This window comes from Tachyglossus aculeatus, chromosome 1, assembly GCF_015852505.1.
Source record: "Tachyglossus aculeatus isolate mTacAcu1 chromosome 1, mTacAcu1.pri, whole genome shotgun sequence".
Lineage (NCBI taxonomy): Eukaryota > Metazoa > Chordata > Mammalia > Monotremata > Tachyglossidae > Tachyglossus > Tachyglossus aculeatus.
The window spans coordinates 77314044-77333303 of record NC_052066.1 but is presented as its reverse complement, the minus strand read 5'-3'; the positions used below and the strand labels follow the sequence as shown (position 1 = coordinate 77333303).

At 42.8% G+C, this 19260-nt stretch overlaps 1 protein-coding gene across 1 annotated transcript in view; it reads right to left on the bottom strand.

Annotated features, from left to right (window-relative positions):
• The window catches only part of FAM168B (family with sequence similarity 168 member B), a 49517-nt gene that overhangs the window by 6804 nt on the left and 23453 nt on the right, over window positions 1-19260 (bottom strand). The window contains exons 4-6 of the mRNA XM_038744145.1: window positions 3734-3876; window positions 3261-3438; window positions 50-175 (exon numbers count right to left, since the gene is read on the bottom strand). Coding sequence (XP_038600073.1) covers window positions 63-175; window positions 3261-3438; window positions 3734-3876 — 434 coding nt within the window. The 3' untranslated portion in view covers window positions 50-62. The remainder of the gene's footprint in view (window positions 1-49; window positions 176-3260; window positions 3439-3733; window positions 3877-19260) is intronic.

The following is a 19260-nucleotide window of genomic DNA, read 5'->3' as shown; positions in this document are numbered from 1 at the left end:
AGAGACATCAGAATAAACTGGTATTTTAACTGCAACTCTGGTAACTTACATTGCCAGGATGATCACCACTGGGGGGGCACATAGCTATAGGTTGGTGTTCCTGGAGCCCGATATGTGGGCATGGTAACTGGATGAGGGGCTACTGGAGTAGGGGAGTGAGTAGTCAACAAGGTACCTAGGAGAAAAGACAATTTTTAATAAAAGGCACGTGAAGAAAATTTCCATATAGAATGGCTTTCCTAAAAGAATATGAAGGGGCTAACTTTGCAAGCTACATATTCCAGGATCATTCAATCAATGGCAAAAACGGTATTTGTCTATTGTGTGACCTTGGGCAAATCATTTCACTTCTCTGTGCCTCAGTTACCTCATCTGGAAAACGGGGATTTAGACTGTGAGCCCAGCGTGGGACAACCTGATTACCCTGTATCTACCCCAGCACTTAGAATAGTGCTTGGCACATAGCAAGCGCTTAATAAATACCATATCATTATTATTGTTATTATTATGTACAGGGACTGGGTGCTCACCAAACACTATTTGGCAGGAGTTAGCCTCTAACTCCGAGCAAAGGACATCAATCAATCAGTCGTATTTGTTAAGCGCTTACTGTGTGCACAGCACTAAACTAAGCACTTGGGAGAGTACAACACAACAATATAACAGACATATTCCCTGTCCACAACATATCAGATAATGAGAAAGGTAAATATAGCTCACACAAAGCAGATTGGGGAAACCGAGGTAGGTAGCACAAATAGTGGGCACTTGCTCACTTTTCCATTAAACAGTAAATTGGGTAAGAGCAAACTTAAAATAATTCTACCATAATTGTTACGTTTGGGGGGTTTGGGACATATAATATAGCAATCAATTTTTCAAATAAACTGAAAATCAACTCCTGAGCAAATGAGCTGTACCACACCTAATTAATTCAATCCATCAAAGGTTGAGTGCTTACTGTGTGCAAGGCACTGTACTAAACGTTTGGGAGCATACCGCTCAACAGAGTTAATAGACATGATTGTTAATATGTTTTGTTTTGTTCTCTGTCTCCCCCTTCTAGACTGTGAGCCCACTGTTGGGTAGGGACCGTCTCTATACATTGCCAACTTGTGCTTCCCAAGCGCTTAGTACAGTGCTCTGCACACAGTAAGCACTCAATAAATACGACTGAATGAATGAATGAATGAATGAATGAATGATCCATCCCCTCAGAGAGTTTATGGATTTAGTGGCTGGAGGGTAGGGGTGGTGGAAAGGGCGCAGACATTAAAATAGTCCAGGTGGCATTTCCTCCAAATACTGTCAGACGTGGTAGTCTACCACCATCTTCACATTTCTGTCATCCTCTCCAACGTTCTGTAAAGTACTCTAAACAAAAAGTGCTTGATAAACACTATCACTACTGCTACTACCCACCTACCCCTTAGCCATTACTCATCATTAAATCAATGGTTCTTAGAACTGAATTTCCCACAACTTAAGGTTCTTCAAGAGCACAACTAACCCAATATAGCAGAAACGACTGGAATATTTTATTCTTTCCATGTGCCTTCATCACCTTCTTCTTTGCTTCCCTAGGTGTGTTCGGAGAGCCCTCCCCCCCCCAAAAAAAAAGAACCCCAAGTAAACGAAACACTTTATCTTTTAAGCCTAATCTACTTCCCTTTCTGCTTTCTGTATGCACCTGACTACAGGTTGGCCAGTGTTTAAAAGAGGGAAAGCAGACACAAGATTAAATAGGAGAAGAAACAAAAATAACTCGATACTTGGGGGTCGATCACCTCTAAAACAATTATGGGAAGTTAGTGGGGAGATCTTACCTCTGATTAGTAAAGTTATATTTTATAAAATTTTAAGAAAATTCACAATAATATTCAAATCAGATTATTATCATGGCTTACAAACACTGAGACAAGCGTCAATATCTTCTGAAAAACCTTCTACTTTACCTAAATCTACTTATTAAATATTTCCAAATAATGAAATAAAATGAGCACTGAGGATGTTTAGAAAATACCTGAACACATAACGGACAGCGATTTTAAAATATGGGGTAATAGAACTGAAAGTCACAAGGCCTGCAACACAAAACTCATCACATCTAGATTCAGTGTATGTAAAAACGGACCCCAAGAAGACTGGACTCAAGAAGAATCCATTTGGTTTAACAGCAACATATTTGTTAGCTCGGGATTTGAGGAGTGCGGAGGGCAGAGGAGATGAACACCTTTAATGTAACACCTAGACCTCTCACTCTCTTCAGAACAAATCAATTTGTGAAGTGAAAGTGTGCAAAACGCTACGGAAAGAAATCGGCTCCTTCCAAAGTAGGATATTAACGGGCTTGAGATAGTGAGCCAAGACTAGTGATTCAATTCTAACTAGTGACCTTGATGAATCTCCCTTACTGAATCTGAAAAAAATCCACATCCCCGGAAGCTTGCTGGTGGGGAAATTCATGATAACTGGACATTACGTTTCACAGCATCAGATAAGAAGCTTGATTTTTTCCCAAAACCAGGAGAACGCTACACTGTAAAACCGCGCCTTTGACAATGGTCTTAAGGCAAAAGGTTACCATTTCATTTACATTTTTCTTCATAGCTGTACCTCCGCAAAGTATTGTTCATGAGCTGTCACATCCCGTGCATAGGTCTGTAATTCAGAACAAGTGCTCTCATAGGGGCCAAGGTGATTACCTCTGCAGCAGCAGGTGGTTTTTCCCAAGTTAAAACAACCACCCCCACTAGGAGGAAATATGTGCAAGGCTGTATTACAAGAATGAAGAAAGAAATCTCCTTGAATACTGAATTTAATTAAAACCATCTGGGATGTCAATCTTGCTTAAGTCTAAGATAAAATATATATATATTCCATTTTTTAAGTTTAATGCAATCCCTCTTATCTGAAAAATGCTATCTGCTTTATGGGTTAATTATCCCCCTAGCTTTCTCTTCTTTTTACCACCTGCATTTCAAAACAAAACAAACTTATATGTATTTATTATACTGTCCCGGAGCCTAAGTATGTTACAACAGATGTAAAAGGTGGAAAGTACTAAACTGCTTCCCAACAGTGGTTACTATTATTCTTTATGTGACCCACAGAGATAGGGAGAAAGGGACGGCTGAAACTGTCACTGGGAGGACTGTGAACCAGCAACTGAGCTGTGAACTGAAAGTCTGCCTCATCTCTGGTGACGGCACCGACTGCCCCAATTCCAAACAGTAATCGGTAATGTAAATGTAACTTACCTGCTGACATTGCCATGGTGGTCCCAGCAACCATTCCCATGGTGACCCCATTTCCTCTTGGTGGAGGAATTGGAGCAGGGTACATAGTTGCTGGCATGCCATTTGGCTGCACAACTGTGGTGTGATGAATTACGTGAGGTGGTGCTGCATATAAAGGCTGTGTGTAGTAAGTGCCTTGCTGTGGGAGAAGAAAAAAATTGTAATATAGTTTCCCTCCAAAAATACTTTGAAATAGAGTCTCTTTCTGCATGGCTCTGAATTTTTCCCAAATCACTTCCTTTTAGAATGTCCCCCTTCTTCCAAACACCCTGTTGCTCCGCATCCCTCCTAACCGAGGAATTTAAAATAAGGATATACAAAATGCCTGCTAAATTCCAACTGCTACAGCTCTAGTTGCAGCGTGGCTACCTAGAGCCCACCAGGTAATAGTGAATCCACCAAATGGCTAGGGTATGCGAATTATGCGAATTTACCTGTGCATATGGATTCTGCTGTGGATAGGCACTTCGAACCGGATACACTGCAGTCTGGTATGGGTTGGGTGATGACGAATAAGGTGGCACTGCTCCACTGGTAGGTGAACAGGACACTTTATACGGTGTACCTGGTGTGTAACCTGAAACAAAACCAAGACTGCATAAAGAATATTGCCACAAAAATTCTGACACAAGATGTTCATGGCAACTGTTTTGGGGTGTTTTTTTAATGAAAAATACATTTAAACATCAGAGAGGTCATTACCAGTGCTTCTATGGAAAGTCACTTTTACGGACAGACCTTTGCTTAAAATGCAAATACATATTTGCCTCAAAAGGAAAAAAAGGTGCGCTTTACCAAGTAAGACAACTCATTCTTTCTTTCAGACCGTAACTTGGTTGGTTTTGCATTCTGTTGCTGAAGACGAAAATTCACCTTGGAGCACAAAGTACTGCATTTGTACTAATGGGATGCTTTAATTTCCTAGAAAGACTTCACTATATTGATTTTCCTTAGCTTTACAAAGAAATTTCTTCTGAAAATATTTTCTGGAAAGAATGTTCAATTGTTCCATTTTGAAAAATGCCATTAGTCCAGGAGCAGCCTCTCAAATTCCTAGCGTAGAAGAACAAAAACTATCAAAAGAACCACAAACCGAAGCACACACTCTTTGTTTTCTCCATCCAAAAGATGAAACGGAATAGTTAAAACACGCAACTATGTTTCATGATTAGAAGGAAGTCACCAAAAACTTGAGCCTTTTTTAATCATCTGCAGTTGTTTCCCTCCTAAAGGGAAAATGGATTTTCATTCCCAACACATGCTAGCCTAACAATAACTTAATACTCTTAATATGGTTGTGCAAATAAATCTTTAGGCAGGGTTTCTTTCTCTTTTTCTAATCCCAAAAGAAATGTGCCCCAGAACGGCTATTACTAATCTTGAAAGTATGAGTATTTCATTATCTACATTGACTTGTGCCAACGTTGGACTTCTCTAAATTTTACCGAGACAAGGCATTACTATTCATAATAAGAGCCTTTGCTTTGACTTCAACAATTGTAGCAATAGGATTAATTATAACACTTGTTTTTCTGTGGGTAGAAATTTATAATAAAGGAACAGATAGTTTAATTAAAAGCCAGATTGTGAAGCTCAGCAAGAGTCCCTTCTAAGCCTCACTAAATAGTAGAGCTGGTGAAATAGGCTTTCACCTTAAAAAAAAAAAAATCCCTGTCAAATTCTGGAAGAAAAACAGAACACAGTGAAACACTGGTAGTACCCCTCAGTACTTCCTCCTTTAATCAATTTTAATAAAAAGAACATAAAGCACTCTTCAAACAAAGTAGTAAATAGTTCTAGCAAAACAATTCTTAGACCCACATTATGCCACAGAAACCCAACTACTCAAACTGGGAACAGATTTGCTGCCTCATGAATTTCAAGCATTAAACAATGCTACTATTTTTCACTTGGAACACCCTGTTATTACACCTTAGTGTTGAGCTAAATTCCTCGTCCCCTTTTGGGACCTTGTATGCAGAAAACTAACCTTCAGATAGGATCACCAACTAAAGTAAAAATGCTTTTTTCAGCCTCTAAGTGAATTCCAATCACAATTTTCTCCAGCCTTTCAAACTTAAAACTACACCTAAAGAAAAAAAAAAATGTGTTTGGCATATTGGCTGTTCTTCTGCTCTCCCCAAAGAAAAACTAGCTGTATAGAATGACCCTCTTTACCATGTCTTTGCTTTCCCCTGAGGTCAAACACACTAACCTACAGGCTAATTATAATAATAATGATGGTATTTGTTAAGCGCTTACTATATGCCAGGCACTGTTCTAAGCACTGGAGTATACACATGTTGATCAGTTTGTACACAGTCCCTGTCCCATATGGGGCTCACAGTCTCAATCCCCATTTTACAGATGAGGTAACTGAGGCACAGAGAAGTTAAGGGACTTGTTCAAGGTCACACGGCAGACAAGTGGCAGAGCTAGGATTAGAACCCAGTACCTATCTCCCAAGCCTGTGCTCTTTCCACTAGGCCATGCCGCTTCTCTATGTCTATCTTCGTTGGTTCCGAAAGCTTATGTGTACTACAATCTGGTATTTAATCTCTGTAAAATCATTCATTCATCACGCATGCAATCATATTTATTGAGCACTTACTGTGTGCACAGCACTTTACGAAGTGCTTGGGAGAGAACAATATAACAATAAACAGACATATTCCCTGCCAACAATGAGCTTACGGTCTAGAGGGAGAGAAAGACATTAATATACATAAATACATTACAGATAGGTGCATAAGTACTGTGAGGCTGGGAGAGAGAAGCAGCGTGGCTCAGTGGAAAAAGCACAGGCTTTGGAGTCAGAGGTCATGGGTTCAAATCCCGGCTCCACCACTTGTCAACTGTGTGACTCTGGGCAAGTCACTTAACTTCTCTGGGCCTCAGTTCCCTCATCTGTAAAATGGGGATGAAGACTGTGAGCCCCACGTGGGACAACCTGATCACCTTGTAAATTCCCCAGTGCTCAGAACAGTGCTCTGCACATAGTAAGCGCTTAATAAATGCCATTATTATTATTATAAAGGGAGCAAGTCAAGGAAATACAGAAGGGAGTGGGAGAAGAGGAAAGGAGGGCTTAGTCACGGAAGGTCTCTTGGAGATGTGCCTTCAACATGGCCTAGAAGTGGTAGAGAGTAAATGTCTGTCGGATTTGAGGAGGGAAGGCGTTCCAGGCCACGGGCAGGATGTGGGTGAGGGTTTGGGGGAGAGATATATGAGACTGAGGTACACTGAGAAGGTTAGCATTAGAGGAGCAAAGTGCGCGGGCTGGGTTGTAGTAGGAGAGTAACGAGGTGAGGTTGGAGGGGGAAAGGGGATTGCATGCTTTAAAGCCATCAGTAAGGAGTTTCTGCTTGATACAGACTGTCTATATGTTGCCAACTTGTACTTCCCAAGCGCTTAGTACAGTGCTCTGCACACAGTAAGCGCTCAATAAATACAATTGATTGATACAGAGGTGGATGGACAACCACCGGAGGTTCTTGGGGAGTGGGGAAACGACTGAACATTTTTGTAGAAAAATGATTTGGGCAGCAGAGTGAAATATGGACAGGAGTGGGGAGAGGCAGGAGGCGGGGAGTTCAGCAAGGAGGCTGATGCAGTAATCCAGGCGGGATAGGATGAGTGATGGCATTAAAGTGGTAGCAGTTTGGATGGAGAGGAAGGGCGGATTTTTGCGACGTTGTGAAAGTGGGACCGACAGGATTTAGTAATGAACTGAATATGTGGGTTGAATGAGAGCGAGGAGTCAAGGATAACGCCAAGGTTAAGGGCTTGTGAGAAAGGGCGGATGACGGTGCCACCTAGAGTGATGGGAATGTTTGGGAGGGAATTTAAGGAGTTCTGTTTTGGACATGTTAATCTTGGGGTGAAGGGAGGACATCCAAGTAGAGAAGCAGCATGGCTCAGTGGAAACAGCACGGGCTTTGGAGTCGGACGTCATGGGTTCAAATCCCGGCTCCGCCAATTGTCAGCTGTGTGATTTTGGGCAAGTCACTTAACTTCTCTGTGCCTCAAGTACCTCATCAGTAAAATGGGGATTAAGACTGTGAGCCCCCCCGTGGGGCAACCTGATCACGTTGTAACCTCCCCAGCGCTTAGAACAGTGCTTTGCACATAGTAAGCGCTTAATAAAATGCCACTGTTAAGTAGAGATGTTTTAAAGGCAAGAGGAAACGCGAGACTGCAGAGAGGGAGCAGGATCAGGGCTGGAGATGCAGATCTGGGTATCATCCGCAGAGCGGTGAATAGTTGAAGCCGTAGGAGCGAATGAGTTCTCCAAGGGAGTGGGTGTAAATGGAGAATAGAATCATCCTACAACAGTGCCCAGAGTAGGCACTCAAATAGCAATGACTGATTAAATTCTCAGTTTCTAGACTGGGCAATTCCATTTCGTTAAAACCTGACTACTGAAAACAACTTGTTCACGTTTCTAAACATACAGATATGAAGTCTGGCAAAATAGGAAAAAAACAATCTGAGGTGCTGCTTCTGACAGAACATGTCAATGATCCCTAAAGATTGCTGAATTTGTTACTTTAATTTCAACAAAGAATCCCGTGGACTGTACTTTCTCCACATTATTGTTCTGGTAGTTCCTTATTGTTTTTAAATGATTATTTACGGTATTTTGGGTGCCATTTGCATTGGATAAATGTAGCTGGATTATTTACTTATTCTGATCTTTTCATTCATTCAATCGTATTTATTCAGCACTGTGTGCAGAGCACTGTACTAAGCGCTTGGGAAGTACAAACTGGCAACATATAGAGACGGTCCCTACCCAACAGCGGGCTTACAGTCTAGAAGGGGGAGACAGACAACAAAACATTCATTCATTCATTCATTCATTCATTCAATCGTATTTATTGAGCACTTACTGTGTGCAGAGCACCGTACTAAGCGCTTGGGAAGTACAAGTCGGCAACACGTAGAGACGGGGCAGGACGAGGGCAGGGAAACTCACACAGCACAAGGTGTAGGCCTCTCCCTCCGCCTTCAGGGCCACACTAACTGGAATGAGGCCTACCAAGTTAACAGCCTCCCAAACTTAGTTTAAATGATAAATATTGTTAGGAAGCACATTTGCTGCACTACTAAAAAGCTGCTAGTAGTGTGGTCAGGTCAGTGTAGTAAGATATAAAAATGGTGCTGTTCACTTTTCTCTGAAAGGAAGGCAAAGCAACCTCTTTTTTAAAGCAATCAATGCAATTTACTGATCAATCCATTAATAGTATTTATTGATCGCTTATGGTAGTGCAGAGCACTGTACTAAATGCTTGGGAGAGTACAACAAAACAGTTAGGAGACACATTCCCTGCCCACAATGTGCTTGCAATTTACTGATCAATCCATCAATGGTATTTATTGATCACATGGTAGTGCAGAGCAATGTACTAAATGCTTGGGAGAGTACAATAAAGTTGGCAGGTACAATCCCTGCCGACAAGGATCTTGAATTCTACCAGGGGTGACAGGCAAAATCAATTACAGACAGGGGAAATAGCAGAGTCTAGTGGATAAAGCACAAGCCTGGGAGACAGAGGACATATGTTCTATTCCTGGTTCTTCTGTTTTCCTGCTGTGTACCCTTGGGCAAGTTTCTTAACTTCGCCATGCCTCAGTTTCCTCAACTGCAAAATGGGGATTAAGAGCCCCTTCTCCCTCCTACTTAAGACTGTGAGCCCTGGTGGGACAGGGTCTGTATCCAGCCTGATTAACTTGTATCTATCCCAGAGCAAAATACAGTGCTTGACACTTAGTAACTGCTTAAGAAACACAATTTACTAAAAAAAAAAAAGGTTGGTGCTTTGGAGACAGGGGTGGGGTACCAAAATATTTAAGGGACAGTTGTAGGAGGAGTGTTTAATAATAACGATGGTATTTGTTAAGCGCTTACTATGTGCCATGCACTGTTCTAAGTGCTGGGGTAGATAAAGGATAATCAGGTTCCCCCACCTGGGGCTCACACTTTTAATCCCCATTTTACAGATGAGGTAAATGAGGCACAGAGAAGTTAAGTGACTTGTCCAAGGTCACAAAGCACACAAGTGGCGGGGCTGGGATTAGAACCCATGTCCTCTGACTCCCACGCCTGTGATCTTTCCGCATAGCACTGTATTAAATGCTGGGAAAGAATACACAGGTGGAAATTAGACATGATCCCTATTCCTTGGGAGTGGTGGATGGATGTCACATTCTAAGAGACCCAAATACCTAGGTAAAGCAGAAGAGAGGGGGAATAGGAGGGGGAAATCAAAGGCTAGTGAGGGAAGGGTTCTTATTTGATTTAATGGTAGTCTGTTGGATCTGAAGGGGGAAGGAGTTCCAAAACAGGGGGAGGACATGGGCATGGGGGTGATGGTGGGAAAGGGATCAGGGTACAGAGAGTATGTTGTTGCTATAGGGGCGAAGTACATGGGTTGTGTTGTAGAAGGACATCATTAAGGTGAGGTAGGATGGGGAGAGCTGATTGAGCATCTTAAAGCAGTTGGTAAAGTGTTTCTGCTTGATGTGGAGGTGGATGGGCCACCAATGGAGGTTCCTGAAGAGTGAGGAGACAGGGACTGAACTTTTTTCTTTAGAAAAATGATCTAGGGAGCAGAGTGAAATAGGGGCTGCAGAGGGGACAGACAGGAAGCAGGGAGGTCCGCACGGAGGAGGAGGAGGATGCAGTCGGAAAGGTGAGACAGGATAATTTTTGGATTTGTAGGTAGCAGTTTGAATAGAGAGGAGAGGGTGGATTCTAGAGGTGTCACGAAGGTAGAATCACCAGGATTTGGTGACAGACTGAATAGGTGGGTTGAATGAGAGAAATGAGAAGAGGATAATGTCAGGGTTATTAGGCTGTAATAATAATACTAATAACTGTGGCATCTGTTAAGCACTTACGATGTGACAGGCATTGTATTAAGTGCCGAGGTGGAGAGACAGGAGGGAGGTGGTGCTATCTACAGCGATGGGAAAGTGAGGGGGAGAACAGGGTTTGGGTGGGAAGATGTGGTGTTCTGTTTAGTACATGTTAAGTTTGAGGTGTCAGCAGGACACCTTCTGAAGTCAGGAGGAAATGGGGGACTAGAGAGAAGGAAAGAGGTCGGGGCTGGAGAGGGGGTAATTTAGGTGGAGAACAGGAGGGGTCCCAGAACTGAGCCTTGAAGGATTCCCCCTAGGTTTGGGGGGGAGGCAGAGAAGTCAGCAACATAGACTAAGGAGGAGTGGCCAGAAAGAGAGGAGGAGGGCCAGGGAGAGGACAGTGTTGGTAAAGTCTGTCTAGGAGAAGGGATAGTCCATGGAGTCAAAGACTGCGGAGAGATCCAAGAGGATTAGGACCAAGTAGAGCACGTTGGATTTGGTGAGTTCACTGATCACATCCATCCAGTGCAGGAGGTAGAAGCAGCATGGTGTAGTGTATAGAACACGGGCCTGGGGGTCAGAAGGTCATGGGTTCTAATCCCGGCTCCACCACTTGTCCGCTGTGTGACCTTGGCAAGTCACTTCACTTCTCTGTGCCTCAGTTCCCTCATCTGCAAAATGGGGACTGAAACTGTGAGCCCCACGTGGGATAGGGACTATGTCCAGCCCGATATGCTTGTACCCTCCCCAGTTCTTAGTACAGTGCCCGGCACATAGTAAGCACTTAAATACCACAACTGTTATTATTATTATAAGCCACATTACAGGGGATCGAGGCGAGGAACTGAAGGAGAGGGAATGGAGGCAGTGGTGTTAATAGCGAACAGCGGGGACTGTGGGGTTGAGGGAGGGTTTTTTTTAGAATTAGGGATGCCTGGGCACATTTGAAAGCAGTGGGGAAGAAGCCATTAGAGAGTGAGGAGTTGAAGAGTGCAGTCAGGGAGAGAAGAGGAGGGGTGTCAAGAGTTTTAATAAGGTGCAAAGAAACAGGGTCAGAGGCACAGGTGGAGGGGATAGAATTTATGAGGAGTTAGATCTCCTTCTGAGTTAGCAGGCCTCATTCCCCCTGCTCCCTCTTCCTTCTGCCTCAGTCTTGCACTTGGATTTGTACCCTGTAAACACTCTGTACTCCCAGACTCCCAGGACTTGTGCACATGTCCATAATTTATGTTAATGTCTGTCTCCCCATCTAGGCTGTAAGATCCTTTTGGGTAGGGGCCATGTGTACCAACTCTGTTATACTGTAATCTCCCACGTGCTTAGTATTTCGTTCTTGCATTCAACTGTACTCATTGAGTGCTTGTGGTGTGCAAAGCACTGTACTAAACGCTTTGGAGAGTACGGTATAACAAAAAACGCGACACATTCCCTGCCCACAACAAACTGCTCTGCACACAGTAAGCACTTGATAAATACCACTGATTGGTGGTTCATTGACTGAGCACTGCTGGGAAAGATGGGAGAGTTCAAAGAGGGGGATAGGAGGAGGGTGGGACTGGGGAAGGGCAGGGAAGGTATTAGGGAGATCACGCCTAATGGTTTCAGTGTAATCCACAAAACAGATGTCAAGGTCATTTGGGCATAAAAGCCCGAAACAGTTTAGTCTGTGAACTCCCTCTGTAAAACAACAGGCCTGGGAGTCGATAAGGGTGGAGAAGTATTGTTGTTGGAAAGAAGGCAGTAAGAGCAGGTGAGGATGAGTTTCAGACTGACAACGTCAGGCTGATGTTTGGATTTCCATCCCCCCGCAATTTATTCATCCAGTTGCATTTACTGAGCACTTACTGTGCACAGAGCACTGTACTAAGTGCTTGGAAAGTACAATTCGGCAACAGAGACAATCCCTACCCAACAATGGGCTCACAGTCTAGAAGCGGGGAGACAGACAACAAAACAAGTAGACAGGCATCATTAGCATCAACATAAACAGAATTATAGATTATATACGTATCATTAATAAATAGAATAGTAAGTGTGTACATATTTACACAAGTGCTGTGGGGCGGGGGGCGGTACAGCACAGGGAGTCGGGGTGATGGGGAGGGAAGGAGGAGCAGAGGAAAAGGGGGGCTTAGTGTGGGAAGGCCTCCTGGAGGAGGTGAGCTTTCAGTAGGGCTTTGAAGGGGAGAAGTATGCCAGTCCTCCAGGACGCAAACACGTGAGCTGAGGAAGCGTGCTGCAGAGGTGATCGATGAAGGGAAAGGGGTAACAGGTCGGTAATCCTCTCGTTCTGCAAAATTCGACCTGTCAGCTGCATATTGGCTATTTAAGTTGGCTTCAACTCATATTCATTCATTCATTCAATCGCATTTATTGAGCATTCCAGTTGATGGCAGGAATTGTGTCTACCAACTCTGTTATATTGTACTCCCCCCACGTGCTTAGTACAGTGCTCTCCCAACATAGTAAAGGCTCAATGAGTACACTGATATGTTAATTTGAATACTATAGAGGCAATAGTGAAGACAGAATCCATTACAGAAAACTCAAATTTGCAGTGTTTGTGTTTTCTAAACTGGAAAGGTAACCAAGATCTGACAAGGCCTTCAGTGAAGGAGCAATTCCACTCTTAATGGAGCTCATCATCTTAATCACTCTAGTTGTTGATCTCCATCTTTAAGTAGGGTAAGCAAAGTTACCAGGATTTAGAAAAGCATTCTGAATTCTTCCCATTACTCCATATGTCAGTTATACCCCCCAAAAAGATGGACACCCAAAGTTAAGGAACTTGGTCATAAAAGCACATTGGCCCATGGTCAAAAATGAATTAGTGTAGAATACAATTGATTGCCCCGGTTTTTAAATGTTACCCATCATATATTTTGAGGGGATGGAGGGGCAGCAAGAAGAGATAATCACATTTTTTATTATTCTTGCCAAAGCCTGAACTTTCTAACATAATTTGACATCAAATACAATAATGGGGCAACTTATTAACTTTTTTTAATTGTATTTGGTGAAGTGCATACTACGAGCCAACCACTGTACTAAGCACTGGGGAAGATACAAGCTAATCAGATTCTATCCCACACGAGGTAAATAGCCTGAATCGCTATTTTATACAAGAGGTAACTGAGGCACAGAGCAGTGAAGTTACTTGCCCAAGGTCACACAGCAGACAAGTGTCAGAACTGGGATTAGAACTCAGGTCCTCTGACTTTCGGGCCCATGCTCTATCCACCAGGCCACGTTTCTTCTATAACTACTTACGATGTGCCGAGTGCAGAACAGACATGCTAAGTGCGAGAACAGACACAAGATAATCAGATTAATCAATCAATCAATCAATCGCATTTATTGAGCGCTTACTGTGTGCACAGCACTGTACTAAGCGCTTGGGAAGTACAAGATGGCAACATATAGAGACAGTCCCTACCCAACAGTGGGCTCACAGTCTAAAAGGGGGAGACAGAGAACAAAACCAAACATACTAACAAAATAAAATAAATAGAATAGATATGCACAAGTAAAATAAATAGAGTAATGAATATGTACAGGCATATATACATATATACAGGATTATATTACACACTGATTGTCCCACAAAGGGTTCACAGCCTAAAAGGGAGGGAGAATAGGTATTGAATAATGATTTTACAGGTGAGGAAACTGAGGCCCAGAGAAGTTAAATGATTTTAGAGAAGCATCGTGGTGCAGTGCATAGCACATGGGCCTGAGTCAGAAGGTCATGGTTTCTAAACCCGGATCTGCCATTTGTCTGTTGTGTGACCTTGGGCAAGTCACTTCACTGTGCCTCAGTTACCTCAGCTGTAAAATGGGGACTGAGTCTGTGAGCCCCACATGGGATAGGGACTGAGCCCAACCCCATTTGCTTGTAACCACCCCAGCTCGTAGTATAGTGCCTGGCCCGGAGTAAGCGCTTAAAAAATACAATGATTATTATTTGTCCAAGGTCACCCAGCAGCACGCAAGTAGCGGGACTGGGACTAGAACCTTGATCTCCCTGACTCCTGATCCGATCAATCAATCAATCGTGTTTATTGAGCGCTTACTGTGTGCAGAGCACTGTACTAAGCGCTTGGGAAGTACAAGATGGCAACATATAGAGACAGTCCCTACCCAACAGTGGGCTCATGCTCTTTCCACTCAGGTCACGCTGCCGTTGGCCCCGGATGAGGCATCTATAAATCGCCGCTGCAGACAAGGGTGGCAATCCAGGCCACTCTACCTAGTCTGGCATTCTCAATCAATCAATCAACCATATTTATTGAGCGCTTACTGTGTGCAGAGCACTGTACTAAGCGCTTGGGAAGTACAAGTGGGCAACATATAGTGACAGTCCCTACCCAACAGTGGGCTCACAGTCTAGAAGGGGGAGACAGAGAACAAAACCAAACATACTTACAAAATAAAATAAATAGAATAGATATGTACAAGCAAAATAAATAAATAAATAAATAGAGTAATAAATATGTACAAACATATATACATATATACAGGTGCTGTGGGGAAGGGAAGGAGGTAAGATGGGGGGGATGGAGAGGGACCACAGCACCGGTATATATGTACATATGTTTGTACATATTTGTTACTCTAATTATTTATTTTACTTGTACAAATCTATTCTATTTATTTTATTTTGTTAGTATGTTTGGTTTTGTTCTCTGTCTCCCCCTTTTAGACTGTGAGCCCACTGCTGGGTAGGGACTGTCTCTATATGTTGCCAACTTGTACTTCCCAAGCGCTTAGTACAGTGCTCTGCACACAGTAAGCACTCGATAAATACGATTGATGATGATGATGATGATGAGAGGAAGGAAGGGGCTCAGTCTGGGAAGGCCTCGTGCCAGGGGTTGGCACTCATGGCCCTGTTTCCCGTTCCCCACTCTTACCACTGATGCCCCCTGCACCACATCCACTCTGTAATGGCTTCACAGGCGCTAGGAGCGGCAGTCAGAGAGGCAGCATAATCAATCAATCAATCCATCAATCAATCAATCAATCGTATTTATTGAGCACTTACTGTGTGCAGAGCACTGTACGAAGCGCTTGGGAAGTACAAGCTGGCAACATATAGAGACGGTCCCTACCCAACAGTGGGCTCACAGTCTAGAAGGGGGAGAAAAGAAATCTGTAACTGACTGTGATCAATTAATTATAAATTCCACTGCACTCGGACCAGCCATAATGACATAAGCCGTGGCAGAGCCCTGGAGGCTGGAGAAAATGCTGCCTCTAAGACCGAAAGGTGCCAAGCCCACTTTTCCACAGACCCTTTCGACTGGCACTGTACATTTTTCAAAGTCACTGATGGTTTTAATATGAGAATTTGATCTCTGCTTTCACGTGACATATCCAAAGAGTCCTATACTCAGCCATGATTCATACCAACAAAAGAAAATTTGTAAAAGAAGAAAAGGTAGTTGGAAATCAATTGGGAAGCAGTATGGCTTAGTGGAAAGAGCCCGAAATTGGGAGTCAGAGGTCATGGGTTTTAATCCTGGCTCCGCCACTTGTCTGCTGTGTAACTCTGAGCAAGTCACTTAACTTCTCTGTGCCTCAGTTCCCTCATCTGTAAAATGGGGATTAAGACTGTCAGCACCACGTGGGACAACCTGATGACCCTGTATCTAACCCAGTGCTTAGAACAGTGCCTGGCACATAGTAAGCGCTACAAAAATACCATACTTATTATTCGACTTTTTTTTTTTTCCTCAACAGGGTTGTTTTCAAGGTTGAAACCTGCAGGGTTTTAGGTCTAAGTTAGAAAGTGTCCAGAGCGTCAGGAGGGCGTCCTGAGGAAGAGGGAGAAAGTATTTATTACTCTATTTATTTATTTTACTTGTACATATCTATTCTAATTATTTTATTTTGCTAATATGTTTGGTTTTGTTCTCTGTCTCCCCCTCCTAGACTGTGAGCCCACTGTTGGGTAGGGACCGTCTCTATATGTTGCCAACTTGTACTTCCCAAGCGCTCAGTACAGTGCTCTGCACACAGTAAGCGCTCAATAAATATGATTGATTGATTGATTTGACTAGAAATTTAATAGATTTTTCCTAGCACTTCAGAATATAAAAAAGTTAATTACAAAAAAAATGCAATCTTTTGATTAAAAAGTGAAACACTTAAGATTAGTTCTCAACCCCACTTTATGCTAAGAGCTACACGGGGTGTGTGGCCCTGAGCCCAAGTTCCAGCTCTGCCATTGGTTTGCTGGGTGACCTTGTGCAAGTCACTTAAACTCCAACCTCTTGTATGTCTCCGCTTTTTCATTTGTAAAATGAAGACATCTTGCTTTCCCTGCTTCACAGGACGGAAATCATGAGGCAAGCTGGGAGAGTACCTGGTAATAAAGGTGCTACATCCACTCTAGGTATCTTTATAAAGCCCTTAAGCTAATGATGGCTAACGATGAGCAAAGCAGGACTTGTCTCACAGCCAAACGTGAGACTGTGAACCCGCTGTTACAATAATAATAAAAATAATGATGGCATTTATTAAGCACTTACTATGTGCAAAGCACTGTTCTAAGTGCTGGGGAGGTTACAAGGTGATCAGGTTGTCCCATGGGGGGCTCACAGTCTTAACCCCCATTTTACAGATGAGGAAACTGAGGCACAGAGAAGCTAAGTGACTTGCCCAAAGTCACACAGCTGACAATTGGTGCAGCCGGGGTTTGAACCCATGACCTCTGACTCCAAAGCCCATGCTCTTTCCACTGAGCTATGCTGCTTCTCTGTTGGGTATGGACCGTCTCTATCTGTTGCCAATTTGTAATTCCCAAGCGCTCAGTCAGTGCTCTGCACACAGTAAGCGCTCAATAAATACGACAATGAATGAATGAGACAGGCACCTACTAGAGACTATAAATTTAGCCTATCTTTGTACATCCGACAAGCACTGAGATGTGGTCAAGCAATCCAATCTGTATTGTCAAAGGGGTTCTAGAGGCCTACACATGAAGCATATTCACTTTCAGGGAGCTTAAAGTGAGTAGCTGATGACAATGAGCTCATCCATCAGTCAATAGTATTTATTATTATTATTATTATTAATAATAATAATAGTAATAATAATAATTGGCATTTGTTAGGCGCTTACTATGTGCAAAGCACTGTTCTAAGCGCTGGGGAGGATATGGGTGATCAGGTTGTTCCACGTGGGGCTCACGGTCTTAAACCCCATTTCACAGATGAGGTAACTGAGGCAGAGAGAAGCGAAGTGACTTACCCAAAGTCACACAGCTGACAATTGGCAGAGTCAGCATTTGAACCGATGACTTCTGACTCCAAAGCCCGGGCTCCTTCCACTGAGCCACGCTGCTATGTTTAGAGCATAGTGCTGATCCCCACGATCAGCCTCAAAGAGGGTGAAACCCTGGGATGATGAGGGCAAATTGTCAGCTGTGTGACTCTAGGCAAGTCACTTGACTTCTCTGGGCCTCAGTTCCCTCATCTGTAAAATGGGGATGGAGACTGTGAGCCCCACATGGGACAACCTGATCACCATGTGAACTCCCCAGCTTTGCACATAGTAAGCACTTAATAAATGCCATCATTATTATTATTATTATTTAATAGGACAGCAAAAGAGTCATGGGACCATCGGGGGCTTGAAGCTCATGCTAAATGCAGAATTTTGGAGGAGCACCTTGGCCAAGTAGAAAGAGCATGGGCCTGGGAATCAGAGGATGTGGATTCTAATCCCGCTCTGCCGCTTGTTGGCTGTGTGACCTAGGGCAAGTCACTTAACTTCTCTGTGCCTCATTTACCTCACCTGTAAAATGGGGATTAAGACTGTGAACCCCATGTGGGACGGGGGCTGTGTGCAACCTTATTACCTTATATCTACCCCAGTGCTTAGAATAGTGCTTAGCACATAGTAAGTGCTTAACAAATACCAGTTTTATTATTATTGTTAGCACCCACTCTTCTATGCCCTTTCATTTTTAAAGTCAAGGATGAATAATAAGAACTTATTCAGAGCCATTTCAGTATACAGTATTAGAAACATAAAGGAATGGCAATTAAGAAGAACCAGGCATCTGAAAGTATTTAAAACATGAGCAATAGAATTTGAACTCAACAAAAGTTCTTTCGATTACCATCTCGACTGAAAAAAAAAGTCCTTTTTTGGATTATTCAAATATAAATTCAAATACATCCAGAATCCTTCAGTTAAAACAAATAAAAACTAGCAGGCATGCCAAATAGGTTCCAAATCAACATTACCGCCCTATATTCTATGACTGCAATAATAATAATAATTGTGGAGTTTGTTAAGGGTTTACTATGTCAAGCACTTTTCAAAGCGCTGGGGTAGATGGAAGATAATCAGGTCCCACATGGGGTTTACAGTTTAAGTAAGAAGGAGAACAGATGAGGGAACAGAGGCACAGGAGTTCACTGACTTGCCCAAGGTCATCATCATCATCAGTCGTATTTATTGAGCGCTTACTGTGTGCAGAGCACTGTACTAAGCGCTTAGCACTGTACTAGAGCAGGAAAGTGGAGAAGCCAGGATTAGAACCTAGGTACTCTGACTCCCAGCCTTAAGTAAAGCTATTCCCCTTCCTACTGAAAAATGACATTGGAAGCAAAGAAGGCTAAAGTTATAAACTTTATATATATATAAAGTTATAAACTTTATAAAAGTTATAAAGTTATACACACACACACACACACACAAAAAAAATATCTCTTTTTGTTGTTTGTCTCTTGCCCAAATATACTACACTCCTTTCTACACAACAATGACAAACCCCATGTTAAGGAAAATCTGCATCATAGTCATATCACCACCAATGTATCCAACCATTTCTTCCAACATTACAATCATGCTCTTTCCAGAGATATATGGACTGCCTTAAAAAATTCTCTATTCCCCTAACAGCATGCTTTCCAAAACATGTAGTAAAAACACAAATCATGGAAGAACTGGAAGTAGCTACGGAAATTAAGAATCACTTTATAATGTTATGTCAGTGCCACTGGAGCCAAGCACTTCATACATAAGATACGAAAAGGATGTTAGAAAACATTTTCTACTGCATTGTTTTTGTAAGGATCACTGG